This window comes from Mobula birostris, chromosome 10 (genome assembly GCF_030028105.1).
Source record: "Mobula birostris isolate sMobBir1 chromosome 10, sMobBir1.hap1, whole genome shotgun sequence".
Classification (NCBI taxonomy): Eukaryota; Metazoa; Chordata; class Chondrichthyes; order Myliobatiformes; family Myliobatidae; genus Mobula; species Mobula birostris.
The window spans coordinates 98,937,320-98,952,387 of record NC_092379.1 but is presented as its reverse complement, the minus strand read 5'-3'; the positions used below and the strand labels follow the sequence as shown (position 1 = coordinate 98,952,387).

The 15,068-nt window shown below is 41.3% G+C and overlaps 1 protein-coding gene across 2 annotated transcripts in view; it reads right to left on the bottom strand.

Moving 5' to 3' along the window:
- The window catches only part of tnfsf10l (TNF superfamily member 10, like), a 26,127-nt gene extending 11,059 nt beyond the window's left edge, over positions 1-15,068 (bottom strand). Inside the window, exons 1-4 of one of the 2 annotated variants that reach the window (XM_072270691.1) lie at positions 14,851-15,068; positions 3,718-3,873; positions 2,669-2,705; positions 2,476-2,586 (exon numbers count right to left, since the gene is read on the bottom strand). In XM_072270691.1, coding sequence (XP_072126792.1) covers positions 2,476-2,586; positions 2,669-2,705; positions 3,718-3,873; positions 14,851-15,036 — 490 coding nt within the window. In that variant the 5' untranslated portion in view covers positions 15,037-15,068. Of the gene's footprint in view, positions 1-2,475; positions 2,587-2,668; positions 2,706-3,717; positions 3,874-13,555; positions 13,632-14,850 lie in introns of those variants that run through there. The other variant, XM_072270692.1, reaches the window with a different exon arrangement.

Genomic DNA, 15,068 nt, shown 5'->3' with positions numbered 1-15,068 from the left:
TTATATTCGAAAGCACACAGTATACAGAATAAGATAGATGATCTTGTGCAGTTAGAAACAGGCAGGTATGAAATTGTGGACATCATAAAGTCAGGGCAAAAAGAGGATTGTGGTTGGGAGTTTAACATCCAGGAATACACTTGTATTGAAATGAAACGTATGTAGGCAGAGGGGGTGGTGAGGTTCTGTTGGTAAAAAAAAAATGAAATCAAATCCTTAGAAAGAGGTGGCATAGGATGGGAAGATATAGAATCGTTGGGGGTAGAGTTAAAGAACTGCAAGTGCAAAAAGATCCCAATGGGAGTAATATACAGGTCTTCAAAACAGTAATTAGGATGTGGACTACAAATTACCAGAAGAGATAGAAAATGCATGTTAAAAGGGAAAAGTTACAATAGTCATGGGGGGTTTCAATTTGCAGGTAGATTGGGAAAATCAGGTTGGTGTGGAATTGGATCCTGAGAGAGAGAATTTGCAGAGTGCCTATGGGATGGCTTTTTGGAGCAGCTTGTGCTTGGTCCCACTAGGGAATCAACAGTTATGGATTGGGTGTTGTGCAATGAACCAGACTTGATTAGGGAGCTTAAAGTAAAGGAACCCTTAGAAGGCAGTGATCATAATATGATAGAATTTTCCCTGCAACTTAAGAGGGAGAAGTAAAGTCCAATGTATCAGTACTACAGTGGCGTAAAGGGAATTATAGAAGGATGAGAGAAGAGCTGCTAGGGATGATAGCAGAGCAGCAATAGCTGGAATTTCTGGGAGCAATTCACAAGGTACAGGATAGATACATCCCAAAGAAGAAGTATTCTATAGGCAGAATGACACAACCATGGCTGACAAGAGAAGTCAAAGCCAACATAAAAGCCAACGATTAGTGGGAAGTTAAGAGCATTGGGAAGCTTTTAAAAACCAACAGAAGGCAACTAAAAAGTCATTAAGAAAGAAAAGATGGAATATGAAGGCAAGTGAGCTAATACGAATAATATTAAAGAGAATATCAGAAGTTTCTTCAGATACATGAAGTGTAAACGAGAGGCAAGAGGAGATATTAGCTCACTAAAAAATGACGCTGGAGAGATAGTAATGGGGGACAAGGAAATGGCAGATGAATTTACATCAGTATTCACTGTGGAAGACACTAGCGGTATGCTGGAAATTCAGAAGTGCCAGGGGGCAGAAGTGTGTGAAGTTGTCATTGCTAGGGAGAAGGTTCTTGGGAAGCTGGAAGGTCTGAAGGTCTAAGTCACCTGGACCAGATGGTGTACATCCCAAGGTTCTGAAAGAGGTGGCTGAAGAGATTGTGGTGGTATTAGAAATAGTCTTTTACGAATCAAAAGATTCTGGCACGGTTCCAGAGAAATGGAAAATTGCAAATGTCATTCTGCTCTTCAAGAAGAGCAAGAAGCAGAAGAAAGAAAATTATAAGCCAGTTAGTCTGACCTCAGTGGTTGGGAAGGTGCTGTAGTTGACTGTTAAGGGTGTGATTTTGGGGTACTTGAAGCACATGATAAAATAGGCTGTGGTCAGCATGGTTTCCTTAAGGGAAAATCTTGCCTGACAAAACTGTAGGAATTCTTTGAAGAAATAACAATCAGGATAGACCAAGTTTTGCAGATGATACAAAGACAGGTGGAGGGGCAGGTAGTATTGAGGAAGTAGGGAGTCTGCAGAAAGATGTGGACCGATTGGAAGAATGAGCAAAGAAGTGGCAAATGGAATATAGTGCAGAGAAGTGTATTGAGTGAACCCAATCAAATGTTGAAAGGCCTAGATAGAGTGGATGTGGAGAGGATGTTTCCTATAGCGGCTGAGTCTACGATCAGTCATCACAGCCCCAGGACGTCCACTTAAAATAGAGATTAGAAGGAATTTCTCTAGCCAGCTGGTGATGAATCTATGGAATTCATTGCTACAGGTGGCTGTGGAGGCTGGGTCTTTTGGGTGTATTTAAGGCAGAGGTTGATAGATTCTTGATAAGTCAGGGCATGAAAGGTTACAGGGAGAAGGCAGAGGAATGGGCTTGAGAGGGAAGTGGATCGGCCAGGATCAGATGGCGGAGTAGGCTCGATAGGCTGAATGGCCTTATTCTGCTTCTATGTCTTAGGGTCTTATGGTATTATAAACCATCATTGAAGTGCCATACTACTGCATCTCGTAATGAGTTTCAGCATAGTGATGCACTTCACTGGTATTTTTTGACACTTTAATAGTACTGTACTGTTATTTATTAATATTATAATGTGAGTATTGACTGGCAAGGCCAGTGTTTATTGTTCACCCCTCGTCAACATTAAGAAGTGAATCAGATCCTTGAACCATTGCAATTCTTACAGAACATAGAAACTCCTAAAACGTCGTTAGGTGGGGGTTCAGCAATAATTAAGGAAGATCAGTTATATTTCCATATCAAGATGGTGTGGAGCCAACAAACTCACCAAAGAATATAGCTAATCTGGAGCCTGTGCTACTAACCTTGCAGTGAACCCAATCTGACAGTGAGATGTGCGGAGGGACTCTGAATCGCTCTGTTTTCCAGCTGCACTGCAGACTTCACAATGTCTGGAGGTAAATTGTCTATTACATCTGTGAAGGAAAACAGTTGTGTAAATTATAAGAATTTGTTGGATTGGAGATCGTCAATGCACATGGATGTGAAACAACTCACCTTTAATTATATGTTGCTTGCTAACTTCTTCTGATACCTGTAGTAATTTTATTGAAGAAAATGGTGAGACTTGGTCAATGCAAGGTAGATTTAATGTAAAACTGTATATTATGTCCATATATATGTCAAAACTTCTCCCCACCCCATCCCCACTTAATACAACAACACAACAAACAATGTGCATCATTTTTCTAATAAACGATTGAATTGTTCACTGGGCAGTGTGATTTTTGTATCAGTAAGACAACCTCCAAATAATGAACCACCAGTGAACATACTAAGATCAAAATTTACATTTTCTGGTGGTCTGATGCTTTGCCATCAAACAGTACCCATGGCCAACGTGCAAACAGGTAATTGGATATGTAGAAGATCTGGCAAGTTTCAGGTGATTATTCGTCTATCCCCCCTGTTGTAATAGATTATCCCATTCTGAATTTGTTTCCTCTTCAAAATCTTTGAGTGTGTTTCTATTTCCAAAAACTCCACTTTCCTGTTCGAATCACTCCAGTTAGGTTTCCACAAGGCCACGATTCAGCCATATACCAGCATTAGGTTCCTGAATTTTGCACAGGTACTCTTAAATGCTTCAGTCCTGCAGATAAGGTCCTTAGTTCACTCTGCTGCTGAACTCTACATGGGAGTTTAACAGTGAAAGCCAGTCGTGCTGAGACTTTCCAATATTAACAATTAGGATATAGCCTACTGGATTCATGTTAGGAAGAAAGACGTTCAGTTAACACCATGCTGCTGGAGCCATGGGTGCTTACGGCCAGTAAGACTGGCCTACTACACTTCGATCAGATAAGTCCGGGTATGGGGTATCATAGGTGGTGATTTCAGGCACGAAAGATGTTGGGAAGAGATGGATAAGGACACGAAACACTAAATTTATCTAAAGAGATTCATCCCTCTGACGTTAGGGAAGGGCAGCCTATTGCATTCCAGTTTTGTACCTCCTTGAACTTTGAGGAAGTTAAGTCAACACAAAAATTGCAGCTGGAACATGACATCGCAGAAATCAGGGAGAAAAGAGATAATTTAATTACCTTGTTTGCAAGTAATCTAATTTTGTTAGCCAGTATCCAACAGGGATCTTTCCTGATCTGGTTGTCTATGTCTTCAGTCTCTTCAGTGATTAGCTGTTGAAGTTTCTCAGGATTATATAAACACCACAGCTCCCGGGAAGCTGTCTGATTTTTACTCTAAACACAAGAGGCAATGGCTTTGTAAGGCAAGATGTACAAAAGATGAGTAAGAATCTGTAACAATTTTAAGCACTTAGATGTAGAGTCACACAAACACCATTATATTATTGCCCCTCTGAAAATTTTCAAGATTCCTACAAAATTATTAATAAAATTCAGTAATTATCATGTATATCAAGTCCTCACAAATAACAATGGCCATGTCCCAGTAAAATCCTGGCCATTCTGACATTGATTTGGTGCTCTGCCACGAGCATTAATCGATCAGGTGTATAAATAGACAATGGAAATTCATTTACAAATGTTCTGAATCTATCAGAAATGTACCCCTTGACCCAGAGTAATTCTACTGACTGTAAAATGTTGGTTCAAAGTAAATTTATTATTAATACATACCTGTCACTATATACAACCCTCATTCTGTTTATACACTATATACAACCCTGATATTTAAACTAATGTGGCAGGGGGATGGGAACAAGTGCAGAGAGACAGAGGGGTGTAAAATGAGGGTAGAAGCAAAAAGTAGTAAGGTGAAAAGTAAAAGTGGCAGGCAGGCAAATCCATGGCAAAAATCAAAAAGGGCCACTTTTCAACATAAGGGCTTAAGAGTGTTGTAAAAACAAGCCTGAAGGCTTTGTGTGTCAATGCAATGAGCATTGGTAACAAGGTGGATGAATTGAATGTGCAGATAGTTATTAATGAATATGATATAGTTGGGATCACAGAGACATGGCTCCAGGGTGACCAAAGATGGGAGCTCAACATTCAGGGATATTCAATATTCAGGAGGGATAGACATGAAACAAAAGGAGTTGGTGTAGCATTGCTGGTTAGAGAGGAGATTAACGCAATAGAAAGGAAGGACATTAGCCTGGAGGATGTGGAATCGATATGGGTAGAGCTGCATAACACTGACGGGCAGGAAACGCTGGTGGGAGTTGTGTACCTAACAGTAGTAGTGAGGGTGGGGATGGCATTAAACAGGAAATTAGAAATGTGTGCAATAAAGGAACAGCAGTTATAATGGGAGACTTCAATCTACATATAGATTGGGTGAACCAAATTGGTAAAGGTGCTGAGGAAGAGGATTTCTTGGAATGTATGCTGGATGGTTTTTTGAACCAACATGTCGAGGAACCAACTAGAGAGCAGGCCATTCTAGACTGGGTATTGAGCAATGAGGAAGGGTCAATTAGCAATCTTGTTGTGCGAGGCCCCTTGGGTAAGAGTGACCATAATATGGTGGAATTCTTCATTAAAATGGACAGTGACATAGTTAATTCAGAAACAAAGGTTCTGAACTTAAAGAAGGGTAACTTTGAAGGTATGAGACGTGAATTAGCTAAGATAGACTGGCAAATGACACTTAAAGGGTTGACGGTGGATATGCAATGGCAAGCATTTAAAGGTCACATGGATGAACTACAACAATTGTTCATCCCAGTTTGGCAAAAGAATAAACCAGGGAAGGTAGTGCACCCGTGGCTGACAAGGGAAATTAGGGATAGTATCAATTCCAAAGAAGAAACATACAAATTAGCCAGAAAAAGCAGCACACCTGAGGACTGGGAGAAATTCAGAGTCCAGCAGAGGAGGACACAAGGCTTAATTAGGAAAGGGAAAAAAGATTATGAGAGAAAGCCAGCAAGGAACATAAAAACTGACCGTAAAAGCTTTTATAGACATGTGAAAAGAAAAAAATTGGTTAAGACAAATGTAGGTCCCTTACAGTCAGAAACAGGTGAATTGATCATGGGGAACAAGGACATGGCAGACCAATTGAATAACTACTTTGGTTCTGTCTTCAGTAAGGAGTATATAAATAATCTTCCGGAAATAGTAGGGGATCGAGGGTCTAGTGAGATGGAGGAACTGAGGGAAATACATGTTAGTAGGGAAGTGGTGTTAGGTAAATTGAAGGGATTAAAGACAGATAAATCCCCAGGGCCAGATGGTCTGCATCCCAGAGTGCTTAAGGAAGTAGCCCAAGAAATAGTGGATGCATTAGTGATAATTTTTCAAAACTATTTAGATTCTGGATTAGTTCCTGAGGATTGGAGGGTGGCTAATGTAACCCCGCTTTTTAAAAAAGGAGTGAGAGAGAAACCGGGGAATTATAGACCGGTTAGCCTAACATCGGTGGTGGGGAAAATGCTAGAGTCAGTTATCAAAGATGTGATAACAGCACATTTGGAAAGCGGTGAAATCATCGGACAAAGTCAGCATGGATTTGTGAAAGGAAAATCATGTCTGACAAATCTCATAGAATTTTTTGAGGATGTAACTAGTAGAGTGGATAGGGGAGAACCAGTGGATGTGGAATATTTGGATTTTCAAAAGGCTTTTGACAAGGTCCCACACAGGAGATTAGTGTGCAAACTTAAAGAACACAGTATTGGGGGTAAGGTATTGATGTGGATACAGAATTGGTTGGCAGACAGGAAGCAAAGAGTGGGAATAAACAGAGTCTTTTCAGAATGGCAGGCAGTGACTAGTGGAGTACCGCAAGGCTCAGTGCTGGGACCCCAGTTGTTTACAATATATATTAATGACTTAGATGAGGGAATTAAATGCAGCATCTCCAAGTTTGTGGATGACACGAAGCTGGGCGGCAGTGTTAGCTGTGAGGAGGATGCTAAGAGGATGCAGGGTGCCTTGGATAGGTTAGGTGAGTGGGCAAATTCATGGCAGATGCAATTTAATGTGGATAAATGTGAGGTTATTCACTTTGGTGGCAGGAACAGGAAAACAGATTATTATCTGCATGGTTGCCGATTAGGATAAGGGGAGGTGCAACGAGACCTAGGTGTCATTGTACACCAGTCATTGAAAGTGGGCATGCGGGTACAGCAGGCGGTGAAAAAGGCAAATGGTATGCTGGCATTCATAGCAAGAGGATTCAAGTACAGGAGCAGGGAGGTTCTACTGCAGTTGTACAAGGTCTTGGTGAGACCACACCTGGAGTATTGTGTGCAGTTTTGGTCCCCTAATCTGTGGAAAGACATTCTTGCAATAGAGGGAGTACAAAGAAGTTCACCAGATTGATTCCTGGGATGGCAGGACTTTCATATGATGAAAGACTGGATCGGCTAGGCTTATACTTGCTGGAATTTAGAAGATTGAGGTGGGATCTTTTGAAACGTATAATATTCTAAAGGGATTGGACAGGCTCGATGCAGGAAGATTGTGCCCCATGTTGGGGAAGTCCAGAACGAGGGGTCATAGTTTAAGGATAAAGGGGAAGCCTTTTAGGACCGAGATAAGGAAAAACTTCTTCACACAGAGAGTGGTGAATCTGTGGAATTCTCTGCCACAGGAAACAGTTGAGGCCAGTTCATTGGCTATATTTAAGAGGAAGCTAGACATGGCCCTTGTGGCTAAAGGGATCGGGGGTATGGAGAGAAGGCAGGTACAGGGTTCTGAGTTGGATGATCAGCCATGATCATACTGAATGTTAGTGCAGGCTCGAAGGGTCGAATGGCCTACTCCTGCACCTATTTTCTATGTTTTCTTGCAGGCATACAGAGTAAATCCAAGAAACACAATGGTATCAGTGAAAGACCACACCCAACAGGGCAGACGAACATGCAGTGTGCAAAAGACAAGAAGCTGTGCAAATACAAGAGCAAGAAAAAATGCAATAACTATCATGAACATGAGATGAAAAGTTCTTCAGAGTGCATCCATAGGTTGTGGGAATAGCTCAGTGATGGGATGGGTGAAATTATCCACTTTGGCACAAAATTCTGATGGTTGAAAGGTAATAACTGTTCCTGATCATGGTGGTATGGGTCCTGAGGCTCCTGTACTTTCCTCCTGATGGCAGCAGCATTAAGAGAGCATGGCCTGGGTGTTGAGGTTTCTTGATGTTCAATGCTGCAGAGGCTCAATGGTGGAAAGAGCTTTAGCCATAATGGACTGAGCCATATCTACTACTTTTTGTAAGATGTTCCATTCTAGGGCATCGGTGTTTCCATACCAGGCAGTAATGCAGCCATACATGCAGGCGCACATCTACAGAAGTTTGTCAAAGTTTTCAATATCATGCTAAGTCTTCACAAACTTCTGAGGAAGTAGAGGCACTGCCGTGCTTTCTTCATATTTGCACTTACACGCAGGGCCCAGGGAAGATCCCCTGAAATGATAACACTGAGAAATTTAAAGTTGCTGACTCTCTCAACCTCTGATTCCCCAGTGAGGACTGGGTCAAGGACCTTTAGTTTCCTCCTGCTGAAGTCAATAATCAGCTCGTTGGTTTTGCTGACATTGAGTGAGAGGTTGTTGTTGTGTGACCACTCAGCCAGATTTTCAATCTCCCTCCTATATGCTGATTTGTCACCACGTTTGATTCAACCAACAACAGCAGTGTAATCAGCAAACTTAAATATGGCTTTGGAGCTGAGACAAGATTCAGTATGACAGGAAAGGAAAATGAGATTAAATTGCAAGGATCACTGCAGATTATAACTGTGCCTCTCTGCAGATGGCTACAAGGCTGTAAACTCAGCTTCTACCCTATAAGCTGTGCAGTGTTTCTCCTATTTAAAAATCAATTTTGCATATTGAATTGTACACCAACTAGTAGTTACTGTTTCATATTAACATAAAACATTTGTTTCAAAGTGGATATTTAATGAAGATGGTGGAGCTAGTTATAACTATAGAAGATGAGGGTGGTTCGATATCCTTGCTTTGATCTGATGTCACCAGAGACCAAAGGTTGAGAAAAGAGAGGATAAAATGTCTCTCAGCTGGAGGTCACATCCACCCAGTTTTGTGTACTTTAGTACAGAATGATTACTGGCAATGACGACAGAATTGATAGAGTTAAAGTTGTTTGGGAAACAAAATGTGATGGATGCCACCACTGGCAAGCTCCAGTGATAGAACAATCTGGATCAGCGGAACAAATAGTTCAAAAGATGTATAGAATCATTGACTTTATAAATAAAGGTATACAATCCAGGCTCAAGAAATTATGCTTAGTTTTTACATCCAGAAACTTCATTAGGTCTCAGCTAAATTAGGATGCCCAACTTTGGCAAACCAATTTGTGGGAAGCTGTCAAAGTTTCAGAGGGTGCACGGAGGGTTAGGGCAGGCAGGGGGCCGAAGTGGTGGGTGGTGACGATTCCAACAATGGTGGCAAAAATAGTTATTTGCACATGGAGTGAAAGTTGTGGAAAAATACTAACACCACTCATGTTTCTCTCAAGTCCCCAAAACCACTTTAACAATCAAGCAAAGAGTTCTGAAGTGCAGACAAAAATGTAAAGTTGGAAACACAACAACTAAACTGCTCCCCAAACATTCATGTGATGATAAGCAGATGATCTTCTCTGGCCTGTTTAATAAGAGATAAATACCAGGCAGGTCACTGGACTAGCTCTCCAATGCTTCATTGAACAGTAGCATGAAACCCTTTGCATTTTCCTGCTAAGTGACTGGGCTCACAATAATATCTCATTTGAAAGACAGGTCCCCTGAGTACTCTGCAACAGGACATAAACACATATGCTTCCAGCTCAGGAAAAAAAAAAACAAACTTTTCTCCTTAGCAAAGAAATGATAAAGGGCAGATCTGAAGATGTTTAAGACCATTAATGTTTTTAACAGACTAAGTACAGTTTCCAGTGAAGAAAAGAGATTTAAAATTGTTAGCCAAAGAAGCAGGGTGCAGTGAAGAAGCATTTTCTAAACAGTATGTTAAGATATAGAAAGCTCTGCCTGAAAGAACATTGGAAGCAGGTGTAATAATATTAGTAAAGAGCACAGAGAGGGGATGCTTGGAGGTTTGGGGAAAGAATTTAACATGTTGAATAAAATGTAAAAATGCTGGCAGGGCTTGGTGGGTCAGACGGCAGATGTAGAGAAAAACAACAAAGTCAATGCAGTTTTGGGGTCATTTTTGTTCCTCACTATATAACTGCATCCTGTCTTGGTGAGTATTTACAGCATCAGCAGGCAGTCTGAATCATCTTGCCAAGGTCAGCTTTTTGCTTTCTAATTGGATATTGCTACCACAAACCCATCATCAAATGGCCTATTTCTGAAAAAAGCACTACAATAGTAGTGTAGATCTATACTAGGGTAACACCACAGTGTAAACATTCCACTAACATCTTGTAGTGACGGGAAAAATTGATGGAAAAAAGCCACGGTCCACAGCGCATGGCACTCATGAGTTACATCAAGGGATGGACAGGCAAAAGTACTGAAGAGCTTATTAGAACTTCTCAGAGTAAAGACCAGGATTGCCCACGGCATACAGCATGACACACAATGATGATGATGAATACCTAAATGCTAATTTCATCTGTTCAGCACAAATTTGGTTTTACAGCGGGTATTACCTACTTAATGAGAACCTCAGTTGATTGATGTGAAGATAGTTAATGCTTATTTTTTTTAAAGCCGATGTCCAAATCTACACAGAGATTTTATTTCAATAAAATGCTATATATTTATTAACAAAGCATGCTTCTGCTTTATCTTGATTTAATTATTGTTACTTGCGGCTGAGCAAGTGACCCTCCAACTTTGAAAAAGTAGTTTCCAGTTTCATGTCAGGGACAACTCACAATTTGGTGTTATGTGTGCATTAGCAGCAAAAACGTGTTGTGCTGCTCAAGTAAGGCATCTCCAATGGAAATATAATTTAAGTGGCAGTATTTTAAAGTGCATGGAACTTAATCCCACTATCCCTCTGTCAACGGTATTAAGTCAGATAATCTTATCGTTACATTCTCCTTCTGAAGCTGTGTGCAAACTAGTTGCAATGTTTTTTCCAAGGGGTGCACTTCAGGAGTACTTAACCGGTTGTAAGGCTTTTTGGAATGTTTGAATGGAATACTAATGGCACTTTATAAATGCAAGTCCAACATATTAAAAAAAAACAAAATGTGCTTTAAATCAGTTTGTAATTTATTGCTTACAAAATAAAGCCAGAAAGGACTGATCAAGAAATCCACCATAAACGATTGATGTAGCAATACAAATTAGAACTTTTCAGTTTGCTAGCTATTTTATGATGTGCTAACAAATATCATAGGTAACAGTATGGCCATTATAGATGAATGTTAAGGCCCTCCATTGGTCAAGGGCGACCATGGATGAGATGTCCTAGCTGTCTGCGTTGAGGTGGATATGCAAGCAGCTCTCCCTCCCCATGCAGCTGATGAATCCAAAGGAATGGCAGTGACCAATACACCGGTGGCATCGCAGGAATTTCCGATCAGCATTGAACTCAGTGTAGGACTGCCCTCGGGACTCCAGCTCCAGATTTTTCCTTGGGGTTTTCTCCTGAAGCCTCAAGGCAGCAGAGGGTTGAGATCAGATGGCTGTATTATTATCTTTAAGTAACAATCAACCCAATGCAATCCTATTCCCCTCTCAATGATTTCAGACACCTCTCTCTCCCCAACCAACATCCCAGTAAAAATCCCTGAATTGGAACCTGAGACAGTATCATTGATCTGTTCTTAATATGGAAATAGATTGATATTCTGCACAGGGAGCTGCCACGTGGTTGGTGCCAGTCCCTAGGAAATGCCAAAGTTTGAGGCAAATTAATAAATAAAATATTCTTTCAACCACTCTCTTTCCACACTGTTGTAACATGGCACCTTGATTATATTCCTGCATTAATGTAATCTGGGGTAGTACATTAACACTTGAACTTCAAGACATAATGTCAAATCATGAGCCATCAGGGGAAAGGAATATTATGATATCATTGATAATTAAATAACAAACTGCAACAAGTTATCTTTTTCTATTTTGTATCTCTTGATCCGTGGCCAGTGACATTCAGGGTATCTTCAAACAACCAATGTGTACTCAGTCCATACATGCAATTTTCAAGTGCTGCTGGGCCATTTTCATACCATATGGCCCGCACTTTATCCTAACAGTAATTATATTTCTCCACCATTTGCTTTCAGGAGTCACCAGATAACAATCAAAAGTCACATTTCTGTTGAATTTCCTTATTTCTGGGCTAACCATTCAATGCCATCAACAGAGCTGCTATTGCTTATTAACTCAGTACAGACAGTGCTTTGTTGAAGAATTTTTGGATGATACAAAGATAGGTGGAGGGGCTGGTAGTATGGAGGGAGTAGGGAGTCTGCAGAATGACAGACATTAGGAGAAAAGGCAAAGAAGTAGCAAGTGGAATATGGTATAGAGAAGTATATGGTCATGCACTTTGGTAGAAGGAATAAAGATGTAAACTATTTTCTAAATGGAGAGAAAATTCAAGAATCAGAGGTACAAAGGGCCTTGGGAGTCCTCGTGCAGGATTCCCTAAAGATTAACTTGCGGGTGAGTCAGTGGTAAGGAAGGCAAATGCATTGTTGACATTAATTTCCAAAGGACTAGAATATAAAAGCAAGGACGAGACTTGATAAGTCATTTGTCAGACCACACTTGGGAGCATTGTGAGCTCTTTTGGACCCCTTATCTAAGAAAGTATGTGCTGCATTGGAGAAGGTCCAGCGGAGATTCATGAGAAAGGGTTAACATATGAGGAGCATTTGATGGCTCTGGGCCTGTACTAGCTGGAGTTCAGCAGAATATGGGGGGGATCTCCTTGAAATCTATCGAACATTGAAAGGCCTAGATAGAGTGGACTTGGAGAGGTAGCTGCTATAGTTGGGGAGTCTCAGACCAGAGGGCAAAGAATAGATAGTCCCTTTAGAACACAGATGAGGAGGAATTTCTTTAGCCAGAGGGTGGTGAAAGTGCTGGAAAACATCAGCAGGTCAAACAACATTGATTACAGAAAGTGCTGGAAAACATCAGCAGGTCAAACAACATTGATGAAAAGAGAAACTATTGAACATTTTCATATCAAGGTCCCTTCATCGGAATTGAGATAAAGATAAATAAATTCATTTATAGACAATAGATGCAGGAGTAAGCCATTTGGCCCTTCGAGCCAGCACTGCCATTCACTGTGATCATGGCTGATAATCCACTATCAGTATCCAATTAATTAGTAACAAAGACAGGAACAAGCAATGGGTAAGGAAAGTGAATTTCTATGCAAGGGTGAAATAATGAAAAAGTTAAGATAGGATCAAGATTCTTTGTGCAATGTTTTATACCTGACTACATAAAAAAGCAAAATAAAGAATGACAGGCAAAATGGCCAGTTCTAATGCAAACAGAAAGAGCAAATTCACTAAAGATGGAGAATTCAGGAGGGAGTCCTACATGCCCAGACTCAAGACCAGGTGATGGTTCCTCATGATCCCTGAGGCATGCTGTAACAGTGCAGGAAGGCACAGGCAGGCCGGAGCAGGAGACAGCCAGCTAAGAGACAGCCTTGCAGACCTAGCGCTTGGCACTGCCCAACCATTCCCATTTTACCTCCCTCCACATTCACTATTACCCAGAATCACTCATCATTCTTTTACTCATTTATGACCAAGTATCTCAGTCCAGAAACCCTGTTTCTCCTTCTCCAGATGCTGCCTAAGCTGCTGGAGCTTTCCGGCAACTTGTTTTCATTTCTGATTTATTTTGATTTTCAGTGCATTTATCTACTCCGATCTAGTTTAAAGCAAGTGACAAAAATGCTTGTGCTCATTCATTTTACTGTCCCAACACTATCAGAGTTTCTCTGTGGGTGTATTTCTGCCAGGAATCATTATTTAAAAAAAATGACACACCTTTCTCGCGCGGGCTGTTTCTGCCCTCCGGCTTTCCAATAAATAGGGCAAATCCATGGCGAACAAACTAAGTCGAATGAAGTCCAAACGGAAGTCCTTTTGCTCGTATACTATGGGTGCGGCTTTAGTAATTTAAGCCATGCACCTCTCAAGAACAACATTTAAACTGTTTTGTTTACAAACACTGCTTAATGCATTCAATCAAATCACTGCACCTCTAAAGTGCCAATGGTGTCATTTTACTCCTCCTTTGCAGATTGAAATGTTGCAAAACGTTTTTTGTCTATTTCCCCCTGAGGATTTCTTGTAACCTTAAAAGGAAGCATTTCTTCATGCTTTAAAAAGTGAATGCATATGTTTGAAGTTCTGAGGGGGAAAAAAAGAACAAACCGGTGGTCCATGGCCTCCGCTACTGCCACAATGAAGCCTCTCTCAGGTTAGAGGAGCAACACCTCCTGTTCTATTCGGGTAGTCTCCAACCTGACGGCATAAACATCCATTTCTCCCCGCGTCCTCACTGTTGCTCCCGTCCGCATTCTTGGCCCTCCTGCCCCTTCTCCTCAGCTGCTTATTATCTACCTCTGGCGCCGCTCCTCCTCCCCTCTCTCCCAGAGTCCACTGTCCTCTGCTATCAGATTCCTTCCTCCTCAGCCCTTTATCTTTTCCACCTACTGCCTCCCAGCTTCAGTTCCCCCTCACTCACCTACCTTCCCCTTCAACTGGTATCACCTGCCAGTACCCGCCCCTCCCCCACTCTTCTTTCTCCTTCCTGTCCAGTCTCCATGAAGTGTCCTGGCTCGAAAATTTTGACTGTTTATTCCCTTCGATAGATGCTGCCCGACCTGCTCAGTTCCTCCAGCATTTTGTGCGTCTTAACTGGAATTTAAGTTCCTCTTAAAGCTGGTAAATGTATTCAAGCAAGTGCTCCCGCATATTACCAGCGGGATTTCGCCCTCTTTCCGCGCAATACTTCTGCAAACTTCGTACACTGTCGAGTGTTTCGTTTTCGGTTTCTCTGCAGATTTATGCTTCATCGTTTACTTGAATTCGCACTGGGACAAGAAGTTATAACTTCCTTTGCAAACAGTCGCTGATTATTTATATAAAAATAGCTTGTAACCTAGCCGGTAAACAAGCACCGCAGCAGTAATGCAATTTCCTACTATACATCTCGAAGGGAGAATATTTTCCTCAATCACTTCCCAAATCTCTTAAACCAGACTTTCAACAGAGTTAAATACTTAACATAAAACCGATTCGTTCTGCAGTTGATTTACCCAGGTAGCAGAGTTTACCTTCGAGATTTCCCTTGTGAAATATAGAGACAATCCCGCAATCGCAGCTGCTTGCAATAAAAACAAAAATAAGCCGCCGACCAGCGCTGCCAGAAACAGCTTGGAATTTACGGAGGTTTGAGGGCTCGGCGAAATCATTGCAGCCGCCGATTCCGAACTGCAAGATCGGGAGTATTGTCCAGCCATCGCATCCCATGGATTAATAAATTCTGGTTATC